Below are 17,767 nucleotides of genomic sequence, written 5' to 3'. Positions count from 1 at the left end.
TTTATAATTTGGAAAGATTTTTTTTTCCAGTTGTACTTTTTTAAAGAATAATTTGTTAAAGCCTTGAAGAACTAGTGTTGGCATTCATTGAACAGACTGTAAATGTCTAAAACACAAAGTATTTTCTGAATACAGTCTGCCTAAGATGGTAAATCCAAACTAACAAGGCCTTGAAAGTAAACTGTCGTGTTCTAGCTTGCCGGACTAAGGGAGACAAAGGAGCAGAACCAGGCAGGCTACATAGCCCCATGAAGAAAAAAAAAGTAATCCGTTTTTGTCTTCTTGTCTGGTCTTTTGGTAAACCAGGCTTGCTGAAAGACTTGTGCTTCCTTTGCTTTCTTGAGTGAAAAAGTATTTGAAAAATAAGTATGTGGTTTAAAAATCCAGTGCTCCATTGATGATATTAATGAAGGCCAAAAAAATCAATAACTAATCTTATCAAATATACCAACTTCCAGAAGCATAATTAAAATTCAGAAATAGCAACAAGCATAGTGCTTAAGTACTATACTGTTTCAGTTTGATTTCTTGTAGTATTTTTAATGGATACCTGTATCTCCTTCAGCATTTTCTCAGTTTGACAGTATGGTAAAGTAGCATAGGAATGTGCAGAGCCAGACTTGGATTTTTTTCTGAGCACACTCACAATATAGTAGCTTATAGCCTATAAATGTCTTTTCTGCCTAACACATCACAGACATGTATTTTTGAAACAAAAGGTTTGTGTTTCAAATTTATATTTTAATTTAAATGCAGTAAGAAGAAATGTCATGGAGAGAGCAGGAATGTCTTATTTGATCCTTATCTGATTGTAAAGGGGAGAAAGAAAGCTTATTATCTAATCAGACATATTTTTAGCAGGCTTCCATAATTGGCATGAGACCCTCAATCTAAGTACTTGTTTTATAATGGAAATGAGCTGATCCTTTCATGTTCACTGGTTAGCTGGAACACAGTATCAGTTCACACAGAGCTTTGATACCCTCTCCTTTAGGGGTAGTGCCTAAACAAGGTCCAAGTCTCTAATATTAATAGTACTTATAAGAAATTACGTGCTTATTTGTTGTAATAATTGCACTACACTACATAATTCTACTGTTCTGGTTTGCATTTTTAAATTAATTTTGTCTGGTTTATTTTAGGATTGTTACTTTAATTTAGCTAATTTCGTTTATAAATCTTGGTACATGTATACACGTTGGTGTTGCTTCTCCAGATACTGCTACTCTTGAGTAGATCCATTTAATCCACAAAGAATTTGTGTAGAGGTACCCAAGTTACTGCCCAAACACGAAGTAATGCATCCATGTGAGCCTAAGGTAATGAGAAGCAAGGCTTAATAGCCTGTGCTCATTACTACAGTGAGATAGTTAAACTGATCCCAAGATACAAACTACTGTTTGCACATTTGGCATTGTGTAGAAATGTAGAAATACACTGGCTCCCTCAAACAGCCTTCTTTTTCTGTTTGTGCTGCAGCCTTCTGTAATGCAGAAATTATCAAAGATAGTTCAGACAACTGTTGCCTACTGAGAACATTCACCTCCATTTTAATATTTAATTCAAGTACATGTAAATATCTGTGAAAAGCTTTCTTCACAGTTGTGGTCCAAAATAACTGTTTTTTCATTGAGAATTTGAGGTGTGCTCTGTGCCAAAATAAACTCAATGTGTATTTATATTCTAAAAGATTAATCTTGTAAACCAGAAATTGTACAGGAAAGTGTTATCTGTGATGCCTGGGTGAAATAAGTGAAGCCCATAACTTGGTATGTTCATTGTGTGTTTCTAATAAGAAGCTCCATATTCACTGTCAAACTTAATGAACATGGTTTGAGAGGTGTCTTACAGGTTAGTTTTGAATGAGTGTTCATCTGTCAGTTACTGCAGTTGTCTCCTGCTTGCTTGAGCTGTGGTATCTCTCAACCTTCAAAACCAGCTCAAGCTGAGTAATCAGAAGCATACGATGGGTAATAGTGACTCAGGAAACCCTCTCAAACTTTAAGCTTTCTCTGCTGCTTCAGTGAAGTGAAACATCTATACCTCTCTTGGGTCTGTGAGACTTTGCAGAAAGAGGCTGTTGGACTTTCATACAGCAATGAATAAAACATAAGCACTGGGAGTTAAGAGTGCATAGGACTTTCTATTTTTTGTGCAAGTTTTTTGTTTGTTTGGGGTGGGTTTTTTTAGAATAAAATGTCACCAAATTTCACTGCAGTTCTCTGTGTGGAGTGGCACCATGTTTCTCACTGAACAGCCCTTTTACTTTGAGCTACTGCATCTACCTAGATGTGTAGTTGATATCTGGACAGTTGTGTGTCCACCTTTAGCAAAGATTGTCAGTAGCATTTCTCCAGGCCTAATGTTTCTGAGTGTCCTCCACAAAGCGTTTTTGTTCAGCTTGCCAACTCCGCCCAGTGGAGGACTGGCCAAAATAACTTATTCTAAACTAGTTGAAGTTTGCTGCCTTTTCTGAAAGCTAAGAATTCCTAAGTGGCAAATCATCCTTTTTGCTTTGAAATTTGATATGTAAGCATCTCACTTTGGGGTTTTTTTAATTTAGGTTTTCAATTAGGGAAAAAGAGTTGTGGTACAGATCATAGGGCAAAAATACTTTCAGCCAAATTTGTGTGCTTTGATCTAAAATAATGCACCAGAAGTAATAAAAGATTAAATGACCACAAACTTTAATGTCAGATTTAGTAGTCATTAAGATCTTTCAGGTGTTTTGTAATTGTTCATTCAGTTCTTGGTTCATTCAAAAGTATATTTTTTTAATTTGCAATTGCATTGGAACTTCAGAATTATTTTGTTAGTTGCAAAACTTTTATGTCCTGTGTGTCATAGCTGCCATTAAGCATTTTCAAATACAACATTTTCTACAAAGCAGGGTCACTCTTTTATTTTAAAGTCCTTTTTACAAATAAAAAGTGCCACTAAAGGACCTGCATCAAAAGCACTGTACATACTATGAATTTCTGTGCCTAAGAGGCACAATTTTCCCTCACTCCCACAAACCCTCGCATGACACAGTCATATGTCAATTTTCCTTTTTTTTCTGAAGATTTTGCAAATGCCTTTTTTGTGAAAATACCAAGGTGAACTTACTGAGGAGTGATGTAACTGTTCATATTACTCTAGCTTTGATAAATGCCTTGACAAAACATCCTTACCAGGAGTTCCTGTTGGTTTCTCTTTTGTTGTATTCTCTAGCTGTTGAAGGGTAAATAAGTTAACTGAATATTCAATGTAATCAGTTGGGTGTTCTATTCAGGTAATCATTCGATCAGTACAGTCACATAGGTATTTTTGAAGATGTTGTGTTTATTATGAGAGACTCTACAGTAAAGAGATGATCAAACAATAATTTTTTTTGAGCTGACATACAAAGGGAGTTTTTATCAGGTACGAAGATCTCTTAGGACCTTGTTGTTTAGAAAACCAAGTGTTCTGAGTGTTCTGAACTGAAATATGAGACCTGAATTCAGGGTTAAAATATGTGGTCTTTCAAGGCTTAAATAACAAATTCATTTTTAGTTCTGTGATTTAATAGATATTTTATAATGTATTGATCTGAACATTGAGTTGGACCCACACCAAAAAGTCCCTTTCTTCCATATTTAAAGTAAATTTTAATGAGGAAGAGCTGGTAAAGGTACAACAGAGTCGCCTAGATTCTGACACCTGTGTTTAAAAGCAATTTCTCAGACAGGTAATCCACAGTAGGTAGAACATGCCCATACATTTGGTATTAAAAAAAAAAAAAAAAGGTGGGTTTTCATGGTATGATGCATCCACAGAGATGGAAATAGTCACACAACTGAAAAAAAAACAACAAAACAAAAAACAACCCTTTGAGTGGAACAACAGTTGTGTTTGATTTGAGTATGTCTCTTGGAATTTCTTTAGGGACCTCAATTTTAGAGTGCCATTATTTCAGATTTCTGAATGGTTTGCACTTCATCAAAGAAGCATATACATGGTATGGTTCCTGTATATACATATATGAGTATTCTTATCGATTTATGTGGTTACAAGTATAAAATATTCATACCCTAATAGAAACTAAAAACAGTCTTTATTGAGTTAAGCTGTGAATGTGGACACCAGGCTGCAGAAATGATTGATGGTTTTCTTACCACATGTAATAGCCTAACAGGATTTCACAAAACCTTTGTTCACACACTTAAAAATTACCAGAGCATTTCCTGAGCATTTCCTGAAAGTAAAGAGCAGATAGTATAATCTTAAACTGCTGCTTGAGAGAGATTTTCCTAAATGTTGCTTCAAAAAATTGGTATGGGATTTAAGGGAATTATTTTTTTATAAATGAGCACTGTAGATTGCAGTTCCATATAGACGGATATATTGTTGTAATCATTTTTGTTGTGACTTTTTTAACAAACACTTTCCAACATAGAAATTAGAAGTAAGGTTAATTATAAAATATGATTCTATTATATTTTTTGCTTCTGTCTGGAAATTACCTGCAAGTATATTGAGAAACAGTTCCAATTGGATTTCACCATTTATCTTATAACCTCCTAAGCCTGCACTCCTTTTAAGGTCCCCACCCTTTGCACCCTTATTACAAAGCTGCCACTATTGCTTCCTTGCCCTCTAGTTCACTGGAGTGAACTCCACACCTCACCGATGGCGTTATGCATCCCCTATGAGGTGCCTACTAGAGTTGTGTTTTAGTGTGGGTCAGGACTGTGGCCTTTCAGCAGATCTGGCTTACTACACTTCAGTGTGTCTCACAGAGCACTGTCAGACCACACTCTGGTACGTGTTGGGTGGCATGAACTTGGAAAACAGTACGCAGAAGCGCTCTTCCCATCCTCAGCTGCGCACATGGTCTTGTCTAAAGGACCATGCTGGAATTAGCATGAAGTGAAACCCTTAAAATACAAATCACTTGGCCATTGGGTTCTTGGCAGCAGCTGCTCTGCCCAGCAGATCTGCTCCTTCTGGCATGCTTTGTTTTACAGTGTCTCAGGTAGCCATGGCCTATGAGCCCTGTGTCCCTGGTGGGGAATCTGCTTTCCTAGGGCTGCAGCGTTTTTCTCTGATCCTCAACACAATTTTGATCCTGTGAAGAAGAATTTGAGAGGGAGCAGTTTAAACTGGGTACCAGGAATTCATGGCATTTGTTGGAGAGGAGTATTCATGTTGTATGCTGCAATCACTGTACTTGAGGACTATAGTACTATTTTATTGTGGGTAGCACCCTCCTGGTATTTTTTTTCCTACCCCTCCTTTTTCTCAGGCTTGCTTATCCTCAGGAGTCTAATTATTCATGGACTATGTACTTACTCCTGTATCACCCCAGTAATTTACTACAACTTCTCTGTTCCTTGTTCCCCTTTGATTGGCCTCTCCATGTAGTCATGTAGCGCATAACACAAAGATGGATTGTACGGCATTCTCTGCTGGGGAAAATCAACACATAGAGCAGGCTCGCTGCCAAGATGCTCATAATTAAACTGTTGCTATGGACAGGATTACATCAATGTTTCTATCAATCATTTGCTGCAGTTTTGTGGCTATTTGTACTTGGATTTTTTCTAGGTTTTAGTTTTTATCTTCCTTCTATCTGCCTTAGTTTTCAGTTGAAGCATTGCAGCACATAAAGAGAGATGTATAAATAAAAATAATCATTGAAAGACATAGGAGAAAAAGAGAAGCCAATTTCATCATTTTGAGTTCGTATTTGAAGGCAATATCTTGGTGAGGTGTTTGCATTATTTCAGCTAATAGAAATGGCCAGACGCGGTCATTTCCACTGAGCAGTCATCATACTGTTGTGACTTATGCAAAGCTGCATGGTACCAGTCTGTACAGACAGAGTGTTAGCAGTCTGTGTTAAAATGTTGCAAATGTGGTAGAATGGCAGGTGAAATAGAAAAACATCAGCAAGAGGTTAAACCTTTCATTTTTATTCTTCCCCCATTCCTTTCTGATTCACGTGCAGTAAGTTGTGAGGTGGACTAAGGACGGTATAGCATGGAGTACACTGATGGATTGGAACAGACCTTGCCTGAATACAGTGGCTGTGCTTCACCTACTACTGTGTCATTGCTACTGTTATCCCTTATGATGATGATCTTCAGCAAATAACTCCCTTCTGTAGCACTCAAAATGTTTGGTGTTATAGCTAACTAGTGTGTAGTGCATTAAACGTAGAGAGATGCAGGATTGCGGCCAAAATAAGGTCGTCTGAGAGGTAACAAATGATATCGAGTGCAGCTGAGATCACTGTAACGAGATAAACAGTGTGGTGTCACAAAATTGTCTCCCTGTTGACAAAACAATCCATATTTTATAGATTGCCTTAAAAATTGAAGGATGGAGTCAATTATAGCCAATTATGATGCTACATTTACTAGAGTATTTTTTATATCCTTTGGGGAGAAATAAGGAAATGTTCAAGTCAGTCAGAAAAAGCTTTTTCATTGGCTTCCCTGTTTTATCTGAATGCAGTTTTTCCCCATTTCTTCAGGTGAAAGTTGCGTATGATAGCTGGGACTAAATATCTTTAGGAAAAAGATTTTTTTTTTTTCAGTTATTTTCATTTCTTCATGTTGCACATAAAATTATGATAGATAATATCACAAATAGAACAAGAAAATCATACATCAGCTCCCCTCAGTCACATTTGGGTTTACTCAAAAGGAATTGTAAATGCAGCCTGGTCATGGCAAAGCCTGCTTAGACTGTGCATGATGACATCTTGAATTTGACTTGCTTCTTTCCCAAAAAGGAGCCTTCATGTCCCTTAAGACATACCTATTAAATACTACATATTTTTGACTTCAGTCTATTAAAGTGAAAATAAAGGAGTGAGATCATGGAATGGTTTGCTGTGCCCCACAGTTGCTTTTCAGTGAATAGATGTAAAATGGGATACAAAAGCAGTATATTGAAGATGAACAGACAGACATGCATGTTCTTAAGAGATCTAGCCATCGTCTGAGTGGCTGAGAGGCAAGCATTTATTTAATGGCATTTACTCTGTCATTTAGATTATCTTCCTCCTCTGTTTTGATTCCCAGATAGCTTATGGGGGAGCTGTGCATCCCATCTATCTTGTGCTGTAGTACTGTGAGGAGTAGTTTCCTTTCCCTAGCAAAGCATGTTGTTGGTAATTAATGAAAGATTCACGTGTGTTGAGAAATAAAAGCTGTCAATAAACAAGTTGTATGAGTGATGTTTCAAAGTGTTATCCTCCTCCTGTGTTCAGGATTTCATTCACCAGCTAACTTCAGAGGGTGACCTAGTACATGTGCCAATGACAAAAGCTACTTGTAACAATTCAGATCATGTTTTCTGCTTTATGAAATGGGATTGTAAAAATCCTCTCAAAAATGACATCTGAAATAGCATTAAAACACAATTTCCCTTTGATAAGGTTTTGAGGCACTCATGAAAAGTGACACTGCTTTGAGTAGCTCTGTGTCAGCATTATGCAATGTGTTGCACATAAGTGACATTAATCCATGAAGGGTGTGAGGTTCACTTATTTTTCTCATGAAATCATTAAATACCTTTATTGATTTCTGTTCAATCAATTGCATTCCACTCCAATACAGCAATCTCTAGACATGCTGTTTCTAATAAAGTTTATAGGCCACAGTTTCAAAGACAGATATTGCACTCAAATTATCATGCCTAAGTGAAACACAAAGGAGCTTAGGGAAGCAATAATATTGTGCTGTTTGCAAATTACGTGAATCTACTTTAATGCAAAAGATGATTCTGTGACACAAATACTCTAAAATCAATAATTAACATTCTTCAGTACGTTCTTTGCTTTTTCTAATTGTTTAAAGTTTGGACTGCTGCTGTTGCATGATGGTAAAGCATCTTTTATAAATCAAAAGCAAACCTGTAAACCCTGTCATAGTAAATACAAAATTTGTAGTACTAGTTTTTATGCTGAAGACTCTTTAAAACTTGGATCATAGCAATTGCTGTACATCGCAATGGTGTGTACTTACTAGCTTGTTTTGTCATATGAAGCAGTGTGCGTGTATGAAGTACTAATAGATCAAATACCAGTAAGAATACCTTTCTTCTTCATTTTTTTCATGATGGAACAAATCTCTTAGGAGGAAGTACATAAGACTCAATTAAATATAACACGTGCATTTTGGCGCTGTATGAATGGATGCGTACTAGACAAAATAAAAAAGAAAAAAGAATTTTCTGTCCTCCTTGCTTGGATGCCATCCTAATGACTTTATCTTGACAGTTAGCCTGAGCTTGTTTCCTTTCCTTATGGATAACTTCAGTTGGATTTTCTATTTTTCCTTCTTATAAGGAAATGAAGCTTCAGATGAATTAAGAATATGATGGATGACTTGTGATAGTCCTGTTAATTTTTGCAGTTATCTGCTTTGTTGTTGCTTTTTACCTCACCTCTTCTAGCTTTTTTCCCTTTGGATGCAAACAGTTTCTCAGAGTAAATTGCTGGCTTTGCCCTAAGCATAGCAAAAGCAGACGGGTACATTTATCTCTGCAGCTAAAATGTGAAATTTTTGTTTCCAAGCAGTGAATCGCATCCTGCAGAGGAATTACTGTTTGTTTTTTTAGTTTCTTCACTTAGGACCCTTAAGGGACTCTGACAGGTCTTGTCAAATAGCGTCGGTCATCCTTTCCTCAGACACCAAATGATGCCAAGTAGTGGCAAGTTTATTGCATTCTGTCTGGAGAAGCTGTTGTTCACTCAGCATTTTCTTCATAGGCTGCCTGCCTGATTTCGTTGAAGGAAACCTGAGCAAGGCTGTGTTATTAATGAATTATGACAAGCCTTTTGCCTGTCAGGCAGAGAGGTTCCTGCTATCTCCTTTTAAGACAAAAACTTAATGGAAGATGCTCAGCTGGGCAAGCTCTCTGATGATACTCCTTAAGTGCTCATCCCAGGCTGATGCGAATACGCAGAGAGCCGTGAAGCTGCAAGTGGCAGCGTTTAATACCATCTCCCTCATAATGCCTGACTAATTTTCCGGAGAGCGATCGCCGCAGCTGCTGTGAACGTGGTTATTTGTTTATTTTTCACCTTGGTCCTGGCGGATTGCTGACCTGGCTAATCTGCCGCACGCGCGGGGCTGGCGGCGGGGGGGACACGGCGGCGTTTCCTCGCTGGCAGCGGCAGCGCTCCCGAACGTGACAGGATCGGCAGCCGGAGCCAGGGAGAGTTACACGGGCTGGCTCACAAGTCCGCCCTGCGAGGGTAGCTAAGCAATGCTGGCGAAGGATGGAAGGAGGCGATGAGGGAGCCGGCTTATGTTTTTCTTAATGGATGTTTGTGAGCAGGAAGGAGATGGCGTGGGCTGTCGCGGTGAGTTATGGAGCGTGTTTCGCGATCTCCCTCCGGTCGGGCGGCTCATTATGTTAAACAGTGCAGTTTTTAAAGCGCCGTAGCTCTCCTTTATGTGCCTTGGCCTTCATTTGCTGAAATGCTTCAAGTTCACAGTGCTCAAGTAATTTTGGAAACGGGATGTAATTACAAAGGTTTCTTATGCTTACCAACAGCTTTTTTGAACCAGTGTAATTATCATTACTTGTGGATACTGTAAATTGAATATCCCCTCCCTAATTACATTAAACTCAAGGGTTGGCTGCTTAAGCAGCCAAATAAGAAAAGTTCACCCGTTACTATAAATAGCAAAATTGTTCTCTTAGTTCTGCTGACCTTTAAAGCGAAGTGCTTTACACGATGTTGCCAGGTGTACATTATAAAGATAGCTTGTAATTAGACCTGTAATGAGGAATTCTGTTGGAATGGCTTTCTGAAAAACTTAATTTATTCAGTATTTTCTAGCTGTGTGACAGAATTAAGGTTTCAGGGTGCATCAGGACTTTTAAAAGGGCTGGCCACCGTTTTGCACCTCACCTGTTCTGCTGTTGATTTTACCTGCCCAGTGCTAATGCCAGAGCTCAAAGGCAGCAGCTGCAGCAACTTAGCCCTGCCTTTTGAAAACAACATGGGGTCAACAGAATGATTTATCTAGTGATCCAAGAGTTTCTGTGATTAATTAATATTTCTTCTCTCACTTGAGGACAGATAATGACTTAATTTGTAGTGGGCAGCAGAATAGAGAGAGGAAGGAGGTGGTTCATAGCCTGACTTGGGTTTTCTTTGGTTAACAAAGGTAATGTAGTCTTGCTGAAATGTCATCTCGTCTGCTAGAATGATGCAGAGCTTGAGTTAGTGAGTTGATGTGCCTGCCTTGGGTTCAGTCTGTGTCCTGTCACAGCTTCACCAATTCTGTGCGTTGTTTTATGAAGACTGAAGGCATTTCTCTGAGAAGTTTGATTGGCTTCCACTTACTTTCAGTGACTGAAATTTTTAGTGTATTACTACCAGCTAATATTGACTTTGGTTTTTTCATTCCACTTTAATTAAAACTATACTGTTAATTCCCTGTAGAAGCTTTTTTGTTAGTTGGGACAACTTATGTTCCCAGAGCTCTTCCTGCTGAGTGTCCTTCATGACTTGTCTTATAAATGTGCTTGAAAAGGTCAAATTGAAAAGTGTCTTCAAAAAAGAAAGAAACTTCAACTACAGTTGAATGGTAGAAAATTACAGCTATAGGAAAAGAATAATTAAAAAAACCCCTTAATTTCATACTGTAATACTATAACATTTGAATTGAAATAATTCCTAAGTGATTTTTAATTCAATGTAAGGCTAGAACAAAGGCAAAAAATTATTTGCAACTCAGTCTGCTTTAAATGTGTTATTAGTCCATCTACAGCAACTCTTAGCTAACAGGTTAAACTAATGAAATACCCTGCATAGTTTTGTTTCATGTTGAAAAATACGATCATATTTGATACATTTTTGAGTTTAAAATTAAGGAATAATTATTTATCACAATTCTGACGTATTCTCTCTTTCTATATTTATTCATGATGGGCAAAGTTGCTGTACAGATTGTGATGGTAGTGTATTTCTCTTATACACAAGCATGTGAATATGTGAAGTGAATAGACAGTATTTTACGCAGTAACTAAGTATATAGAGGGTAAGTAAGTAAGTAGAGGGTACGTTACATGTAGCCACTGCTGATAGACACATTCTGTCTGATATTTAACAATCCAGATGAAAACCAGAACAGTCTCATGACTCATGCAATTAGACAAAGATACAAGTAATATCAGTCCATTAGCACAAGACAAATCTTTTCTCATAAAAACAAGAAGTAGGTGTTGTAGTAGAGATGTGTAGAGATTAGCTTGAAATCTGAAGGCCTAGACTTAATTTAGTTGTTCCCTGTTACAGAAGCTCAGTGGGTAAAAGCATTTGTCTGTTGTTCAAGCACCAAAGAGTCTAATTCCAGCAGCACCTTGAGCAGGCTATCTGATAGGAAAGAAAATGAAAAAAAGAGAGCAGGCAGAAAAGCAAGACTTTAAAGATTTTTAGACTAAGATGTTTTTACTTACCTTTTTGGGGGCACTTGTATTTACCCTTAAGACTTAAAATCTTGTCGCTTCAGGATGGCACAGCAAAGTGATTTTTAGCTGGCTGTATACTGCTGGAGTGAAGGCAAATCTTCAAACTTGTCCTTTCCCAGAGATTTCAAATACTGATAAAGCTTGTGCATTTAGCTATAGCTAAGCTTTTGATGTATAGTAATGCCTTTTAATAGAGCTCATTGATTATATGTGTGTAATTCATCAACTTCTTTTTTGAATGGTTTATCAACAAGTATCTAGAAGACACTATCTCCTTGAATTTTGGATACAGTCTCAGAAAAAACTCTTTTGAAACTGGGATGCAGTGTTAAATCTCTTGTCTTTGTCCCTCTAATTATAGGTCACTCTTCTGGTTTGAGCTGCTTTTTCTTCTGCTTCAACTTTTGTAAAAGTAAACATAAAATACTCAGGGATAAAGCATGTCCCTGGAAGCAGAGACAGTATATGAACTGGGTGACATTACGTAGTGGCATAATTGTGTTCTCTGTGTTGTTTCCTGTTCAGTCCCTAACAACACCCAATATTTGGGCTGCTTTCTTTTGGCAGCTGAGCACCGAGCTGACATTTTGATGGCACTATTTATTGTAACCTCAAGGTCTCACTCCTGAGTGATAATGTTCAGCTCAGAGCCCATCGCTGTACATGTGAAGTTAAGGTTATATTTTCCCATTCCCTCTACACTTATCCACACTGAATTTAATTTGCCATTTCATTGTCTAGTTGCTCAATTTCATAAGGTCCTGTGATTCTTCACCACTTGCCCTCATCCTTACTGCCATGAATAAATTTGTATCATCTGCAAATTTGTTTACTTCAGTGCTCAGCTACCTTTCCCGGTCAGTTACAGGTATGGGAAGAGTAGCAGATTCCAGTGCAGATTGCTGTGGTACTCCACTGGTAGGCTTCCTCCGCTATGCAGTCTTGACCATTTACCACTAATTTCTGGTTATGTCTCTAAACCAATTCTGTTGCTGTGTGGAGACCTCTATTTTGCCATGGATGCTTAGTTTCTTTAAAAGCCTTTGGTGAAATACTTGCTAAAAGCTTCTTTGAACTCCATGTAGGCTGTGTTGACTGGATTGCTGGTTTCACATATTTGTTTGAGCTATTGAAAGAATTGGGTTAATGTTGTAAAACTTCACTTAATGAAAACTGAAATTTGATTTTTTTTTAGACATGTGCCCACTTAGTCTTTTTGTTATTATAGTTTCTATTAACTAGCATATAGATGTCAGGTTTGCAGGTGTCCATTCCCCATGAGCTTCTTGGGAACTTGTATTATAATTTGGCAGCACATTAGCCACATTGGAAACCTCGCGTAGCAAGGCACTGTGGAGAGGGATGATACATTCTCGTTAGTAATTCAGCTATTCTGCCTTTTCAGTTTTCACTCTCAGTGAATGCTGTCTGATGCCAGCCATTTGTTACTTCATGCAGAGAAAGGACTGGGGGTTTTCATGTACTTCTGTAACACCCAGCACAACAGGGTTCCTTGTACCCAGTAACATAATAGTAGTAATAAATTAAAATCAGATCAGTTGTTAAAAGCTGGGTTTAAAAAATGCAAGTCTTGCTTCTGCTATTATTTGCAAGTTTTAGTAACATACTATTCTGTTTTGCTTTGTTTGATTTTGTACATTTTTATTTCCCTTACTGGTGTTTGAGAGAATTATGCAAACTGCTGAAGAACAGGCAGGATTTCACTTACAGAGAATGGGACTTTTAAAATCCTGAAAATTTATAGAGTTGTCATTTCAGTTAAATAAGCCCAGGATGTCATTTGAAACCATGGTACTTTAGAAAGCAAGCAGTATTTTTAATTTGGCAATTTCCTTTTATTAAAAACACATATGGCCTCCATCAGTAATTATCAGTCTTAAATTACATTAGACAAATTTTGGCTTGTGGGTAATAAATATGTGACAGCACCATGTGCACTTTGTGAGTGAAGCTTTTGTGATGCTTCAGTTTTGGGGAATATTCCTTTGACATTCCTCATTACACAGCTCCCATTCAAAGCTGAGCAAACTTAAAAATTGTATAAAAAAAAGGAGATGTTTGGGGTCACAACCTACCATTTCTTTAGACAAAACTGTGTCAATGTTTGTATAATATATTCAGATTTTAGGGATTTGGAAATGGTTTTTACTCACACTAAGCTGAAATTTTGAATCCCTCAGGTTTCTAAGTTCTTTTAAGTCCCTGAAGTGGGGTTCTCACTCACAAGGCAGAAGAGTATTGCAGGTAAAATGCTTGACAGCAGGTCCTTTTGCTTCTTGAAAGCAAAGAGCAGTAAAGCTCCTCAGGTGTTTACAGAAGTGTAGCCATGATTTTACTGCAAAGCTCTGCTGAGGAAAGCTCTGTCTCGCTCCGTCCATGGAGGCAGAGCAAAAGATTGTCTGTTCTTGTGTTTTTATCTTACAAAAATGGGCTTTGTGGTGCTTTATAGAGTCCCACGTGATGTGAAAATTGGCAGCTCTGATCCTCCAACTTCACTTTGCTCTGTGTTTCACATCCTGTCAGTCCTCAGTGGGAGAAATGACTGATTCTCTTTTTCTTCTGCCGTGGGCGTTCAGGGGCTTGAGTTATGATTCATCGCAGACAAGCCACTCAGTCTGATACTCCATCATGCTCGTACTGGAGGAATGAGAAAAGAGTACCAATGTAACTGGGATTACAGATTTTTTCCAGTTATGCTTAAGGACTTTGCCAGTTATAGGAAGAAACAGTTTCTGTATTGATATGTTTTCAATTTTTCAAGATGCAAGCAGGAAAGGTGAAGATAGAGAAAAACAGGGCAAAAATGACTAGATAATTAGGTAAAATGACTTATAAATAATACATGGAACTAACATGACGTACTTAAATGGTTAGTCAGGTTAAGATTAAATGAAAATTTACCTAGAGAATTGAGAATTGCTTATATAGAATTATATAGAACTGCTTGGTAGTGATTTTGTTCCTGTTGTTTTGTCAATTACTGTGGACAGACGAGGAAACCGAAGTACTCTCATAATTCTTCACCACACTAGGAAATACAGTGTAAAAGAACCGCCAAGTTCTGCTCCAACCCCACTTTTTTAATGATAAGTACATGCACTTTAAGAATGTACTTCCCCACATCCCTCCCTGCTGTATTCATCATGTATAGAGAAACCTTCTGGGTTTTGCCTTCAGAAAAATCTTGTTGGCAAAATATCTTGGTAGTGTCAGAAATAGGGCAGGGAACAAGTTGGATATCAACACTCCAATTTGCTTGGACACTGGCAAGATCCAGTTGTCAGAATTGGTATTGAGGAAAAAAATTCTTCATGGGTCTGAATGACAAAAAATTTGAGGCCTTTCTTCTTAGGTTTTGCTTTCAGTAAGAATCACCTGCTAGGATTACAGAGACATATTACACCCATGTTAAATCTAGTTCATTACAGGGATCTTGAGCATTGATCTTCTGGGGACTAACATCTATATAATAATAATTTGGAAAAGTATAGGAGAGAAACTGTTTAACAAGAGTATTTTTAAAGTTTGTTTAAAACATAAAATAGATATAGATATGGAAGAAGACACAAACTGCTTTTTAAAAAAGGAACAGCAAAGTGGGAGTTTAAGAGGCATTGTGTAGAAGATGGTCTGGTCTTTGGGAGCTTTCTGAGGATATGCCAGTGACAGGCATGAGCTGTCCGCTTGTGCATACCAGCAGCTCATGACAGCTGATTTAGTAGTAGCATTGCCTTCTTTGTATGTAGCAGGTCTAACATCATGGCTAGGCTTCGCGAACGAAGATTTGGGAGCAGGTCTAACATAAGACTATGTATATCCACACATATACTTTTTTACACCTGCCTGGTGTTTCTCTAAGATAATAATGTTGATTTTCAGATTTGGTATCAGACATGATATTTACTAGCCACGAACTGGCCACTTGTACTTCCTTTCTAAGTATATAATAGCAATGACTATAGAAATAATAATGAAATATTTTGAGTGGGAGTGCTCTTGGAGTTGCTGTAGGGAATAAGAGACCTCAAGCACAGATAAACTGGGCTGACCGTAAAATGATTTTAGTAGGTGAATTAAAATCCAGGTATTTTATGTAGGAACTTTGTTTTGAGTGTTCTTTCAACTCCTTTCAGGGAGGCACAGCTCATAGGCTGTGTGCTAGCTAGATTTGCAGCCCAGTGGTTAATTCAGTCAGATGTTTGCTGCCCTTCAGGGCCTGGCTGAAGTCTTTTGGTGATTGGCCTCCTTTTCTCAAGCTCCCACTTCTTCAATGCACAGCAGCAGGCCAGCCTAGCTCACAGCCAGCACGCTTTCTGCTCCAGAAAGGCATTTGGTGAGGAGGGTAACCAAGGCCAAGCTGTGTGAATTATTCTTCAGCCACAGTCTGCTCCCAGCCGCCCTGTTTCCTGGCAGCAAGAGAGCAGGCAGGGACTGCATTGGGCACAAACTCGGGCGTAATGCTCATGCAGAATGATCATCGTTTACAGGTTTAGTAAATCCAGGTTTTCTGGGAAGTTCTGTGCTTTCTACTCTGGCTGTGCACTTGCAGTCCGGCTGACTGTCTCAGGATTGACCCTATCTGGCTGGGTCTTTACAGCCTGCAGACGGTGCTACTCCTGCTGTGGTGTGGAGTTGAGTCTCACTGTGGTGGCTGGCGTGGCTTGATGGGTTTGTTGCCAAATGTACCATCGTTTCACTGGTAACACTGAGAATAATTTCTAAACTTCACTGGTGTAGGCACTACGTCCTTAAAATGTAGAGTGGGAGAACAACTAGGAGATTCCTCCTTTTTGCCTGTTTATTTTAGGTCTTAATAGACTTAAGTATTTCAGGACTCTGTAGTAAAATAAATGCCTGAGGGAGCCTGAAATGTTCACACATAACTAGGGCTGGCAGGAGAACAAGAATTCAGTGTCATGAAAAATTTAGCAGGCTTGGCATTCATCTTGATGAGGAACTAAACACAGTTCTTCAGAGACTGTAATGAAAAAAAGAGGGAGAACAAGTTGCTCTGCTATTAGCTGTGGACTCATTAGCTGGGGCACTCATCTGGAAGGTAGGAGACCCAGACTTAATCCTCTGGCCTGAATCAAGAAAAACATTCAAGCGTCTTTTCTCTGGTTAGCTGCCATCTTTGCCCATTTGTCTCTCTCACGTGGACCAAAAGTTGAGGTAACTATCTGAGATGCTTCTCCAGTAGCAGGTGGGAATAAAGGTAGTTCTGGGTGTCTTTTCATGTTGAAGAGTCTGGAGTTGCTATTGGTGAGTGCTTGTGGGATAGTCCATAAAGAACTGCCGAACTGTATCTACTTAGGCCACTGTTTTGTAAACATGTCTTGAGTTTGCTTTCATCAAAACTAAGCAATGACATTACCAGTATTACCTGTGTCTTTATGTTATTTCATGTACATGTCCCAAAATGCTGTAAATAGTTTTTAAGTATATTTTAGTATGCCAGTGGTTTTACATTAATTGGCATAATTATTTAACTAGTGCTACATTCAACACTCCCACATTCTTGTCTTGATAATTTTTAGTGGAATTTTAATAAAATAAATGAATGAATTTTTAACAGAAAAAGCGTCTGAAACCTTTTACTTGTGATGTGAGACAAAATAGAAAGAGTGTCCATTAATGTGTATGGAAATAAAAGAGCAAGCAGAGGTAGAGATCTCCTTGGCTGTAAAAAGGAAGGCTGAGATGTTGGGAAGCCTTGTCTCTAGAAGGCTGTAGATGTAGGTGGCTCTGCCTTGACTTTATATATGTTGTGCAGTTCTCAGAGAGATGTTGCCTGCCATCTTCACAGCATTCTGTTCTTAGCCTTTGCAGGGCATAGGAGGCATGCAAGATAAAAATACAGTATTTTGAAAGAAAAAGAGGAGAGAACGTGCATTTCTGCCCTCAAACTGGTATCCTGGTAGGAGATGCCTGAAGCAAGAAGATAATTTAGTTCACTCTGTCCAGCAACTTTACATTCAGCTAGCATGAAAGCTCCTCCTTCAAAGCCTGTTTTTTTGTTTTGTTTTGTTTTTATGGATAACATCAATGAAGACTAATTTGAGCTGGGGGTGGGAGGGAAAGAGCTGAGTGCAGTTTAATCCAATAGATTCCATGAAAACAGACTGTAACCATAAAAACGTCAAATAAAGCAGTTGTGTTGTATATTATTGTTTATAATGAATTGTTTTCTGCTTTTTCTGCTAATCAGGCATTTTCATAAGTGTATTTTCCTTCCAAATGGATATGTTGTTATTCCCATGGAGCAGCTGTGGTAACATATTGT

The 17,767-nt window shown here is 38.2% G+C and overlaps 1 protein-coding gene across 10 annotated transcripts in view; it reads left to right on the top strand.

Moving 5' to 3' along the window:
* TENM3 (teneurin transmembrane protein 3) overlaps positions 1–17,767 on the top strand; it is a 1,346,985-nt gene that overhangs the window by 1,133,487 nt on the left and 195,731 nt on the right. For 2 of the 10 annotated variants that reach the window (XM_027676670.1, XM_027676669.1), the window contains exon 1: positions 8,929–9,343. The exons of 4 other annotated variants lie outside the window; for them this stretch is intronic. In XM_027676670.1, coding sequence (XP_027532471.1) covers positions 9,289–9,343 — 55 coding nt within the window. In that variant the 5' untranslated portion in view covers positions 8,929–9,288. Of the gene's footprint in view, positions 1–8,927; positions 9,348–9,841; positions 10,158–17,767 lie in introns of those variants that run through there. 4 more of the 10 variants (XM_027676668.1, XM_027676665.1, XM_027676666.1 and 1 more) reach the window with 3 other exon arrangements.

Source organism: Neopelma chrysocephalum, unplaced genomic scaffold, assembly GCF_003984885.1.
Source record: "Neopelma chrysocephalum unplaced genomic scaffold, ASM398488v2 Primary Assembly neopelma1_42, whole genome shotgun sequence".
NCBI classification, from domain to species: domain Eukaryota; kingdom Metazoa; phylum Chordata; class Aves; order Passeriformes; family Pipridae; genus Neopelma; species Neopelma chrysocephalum.
This window is presented reverse-complemented; position numbering and strand designations above follow the sequence as displayed.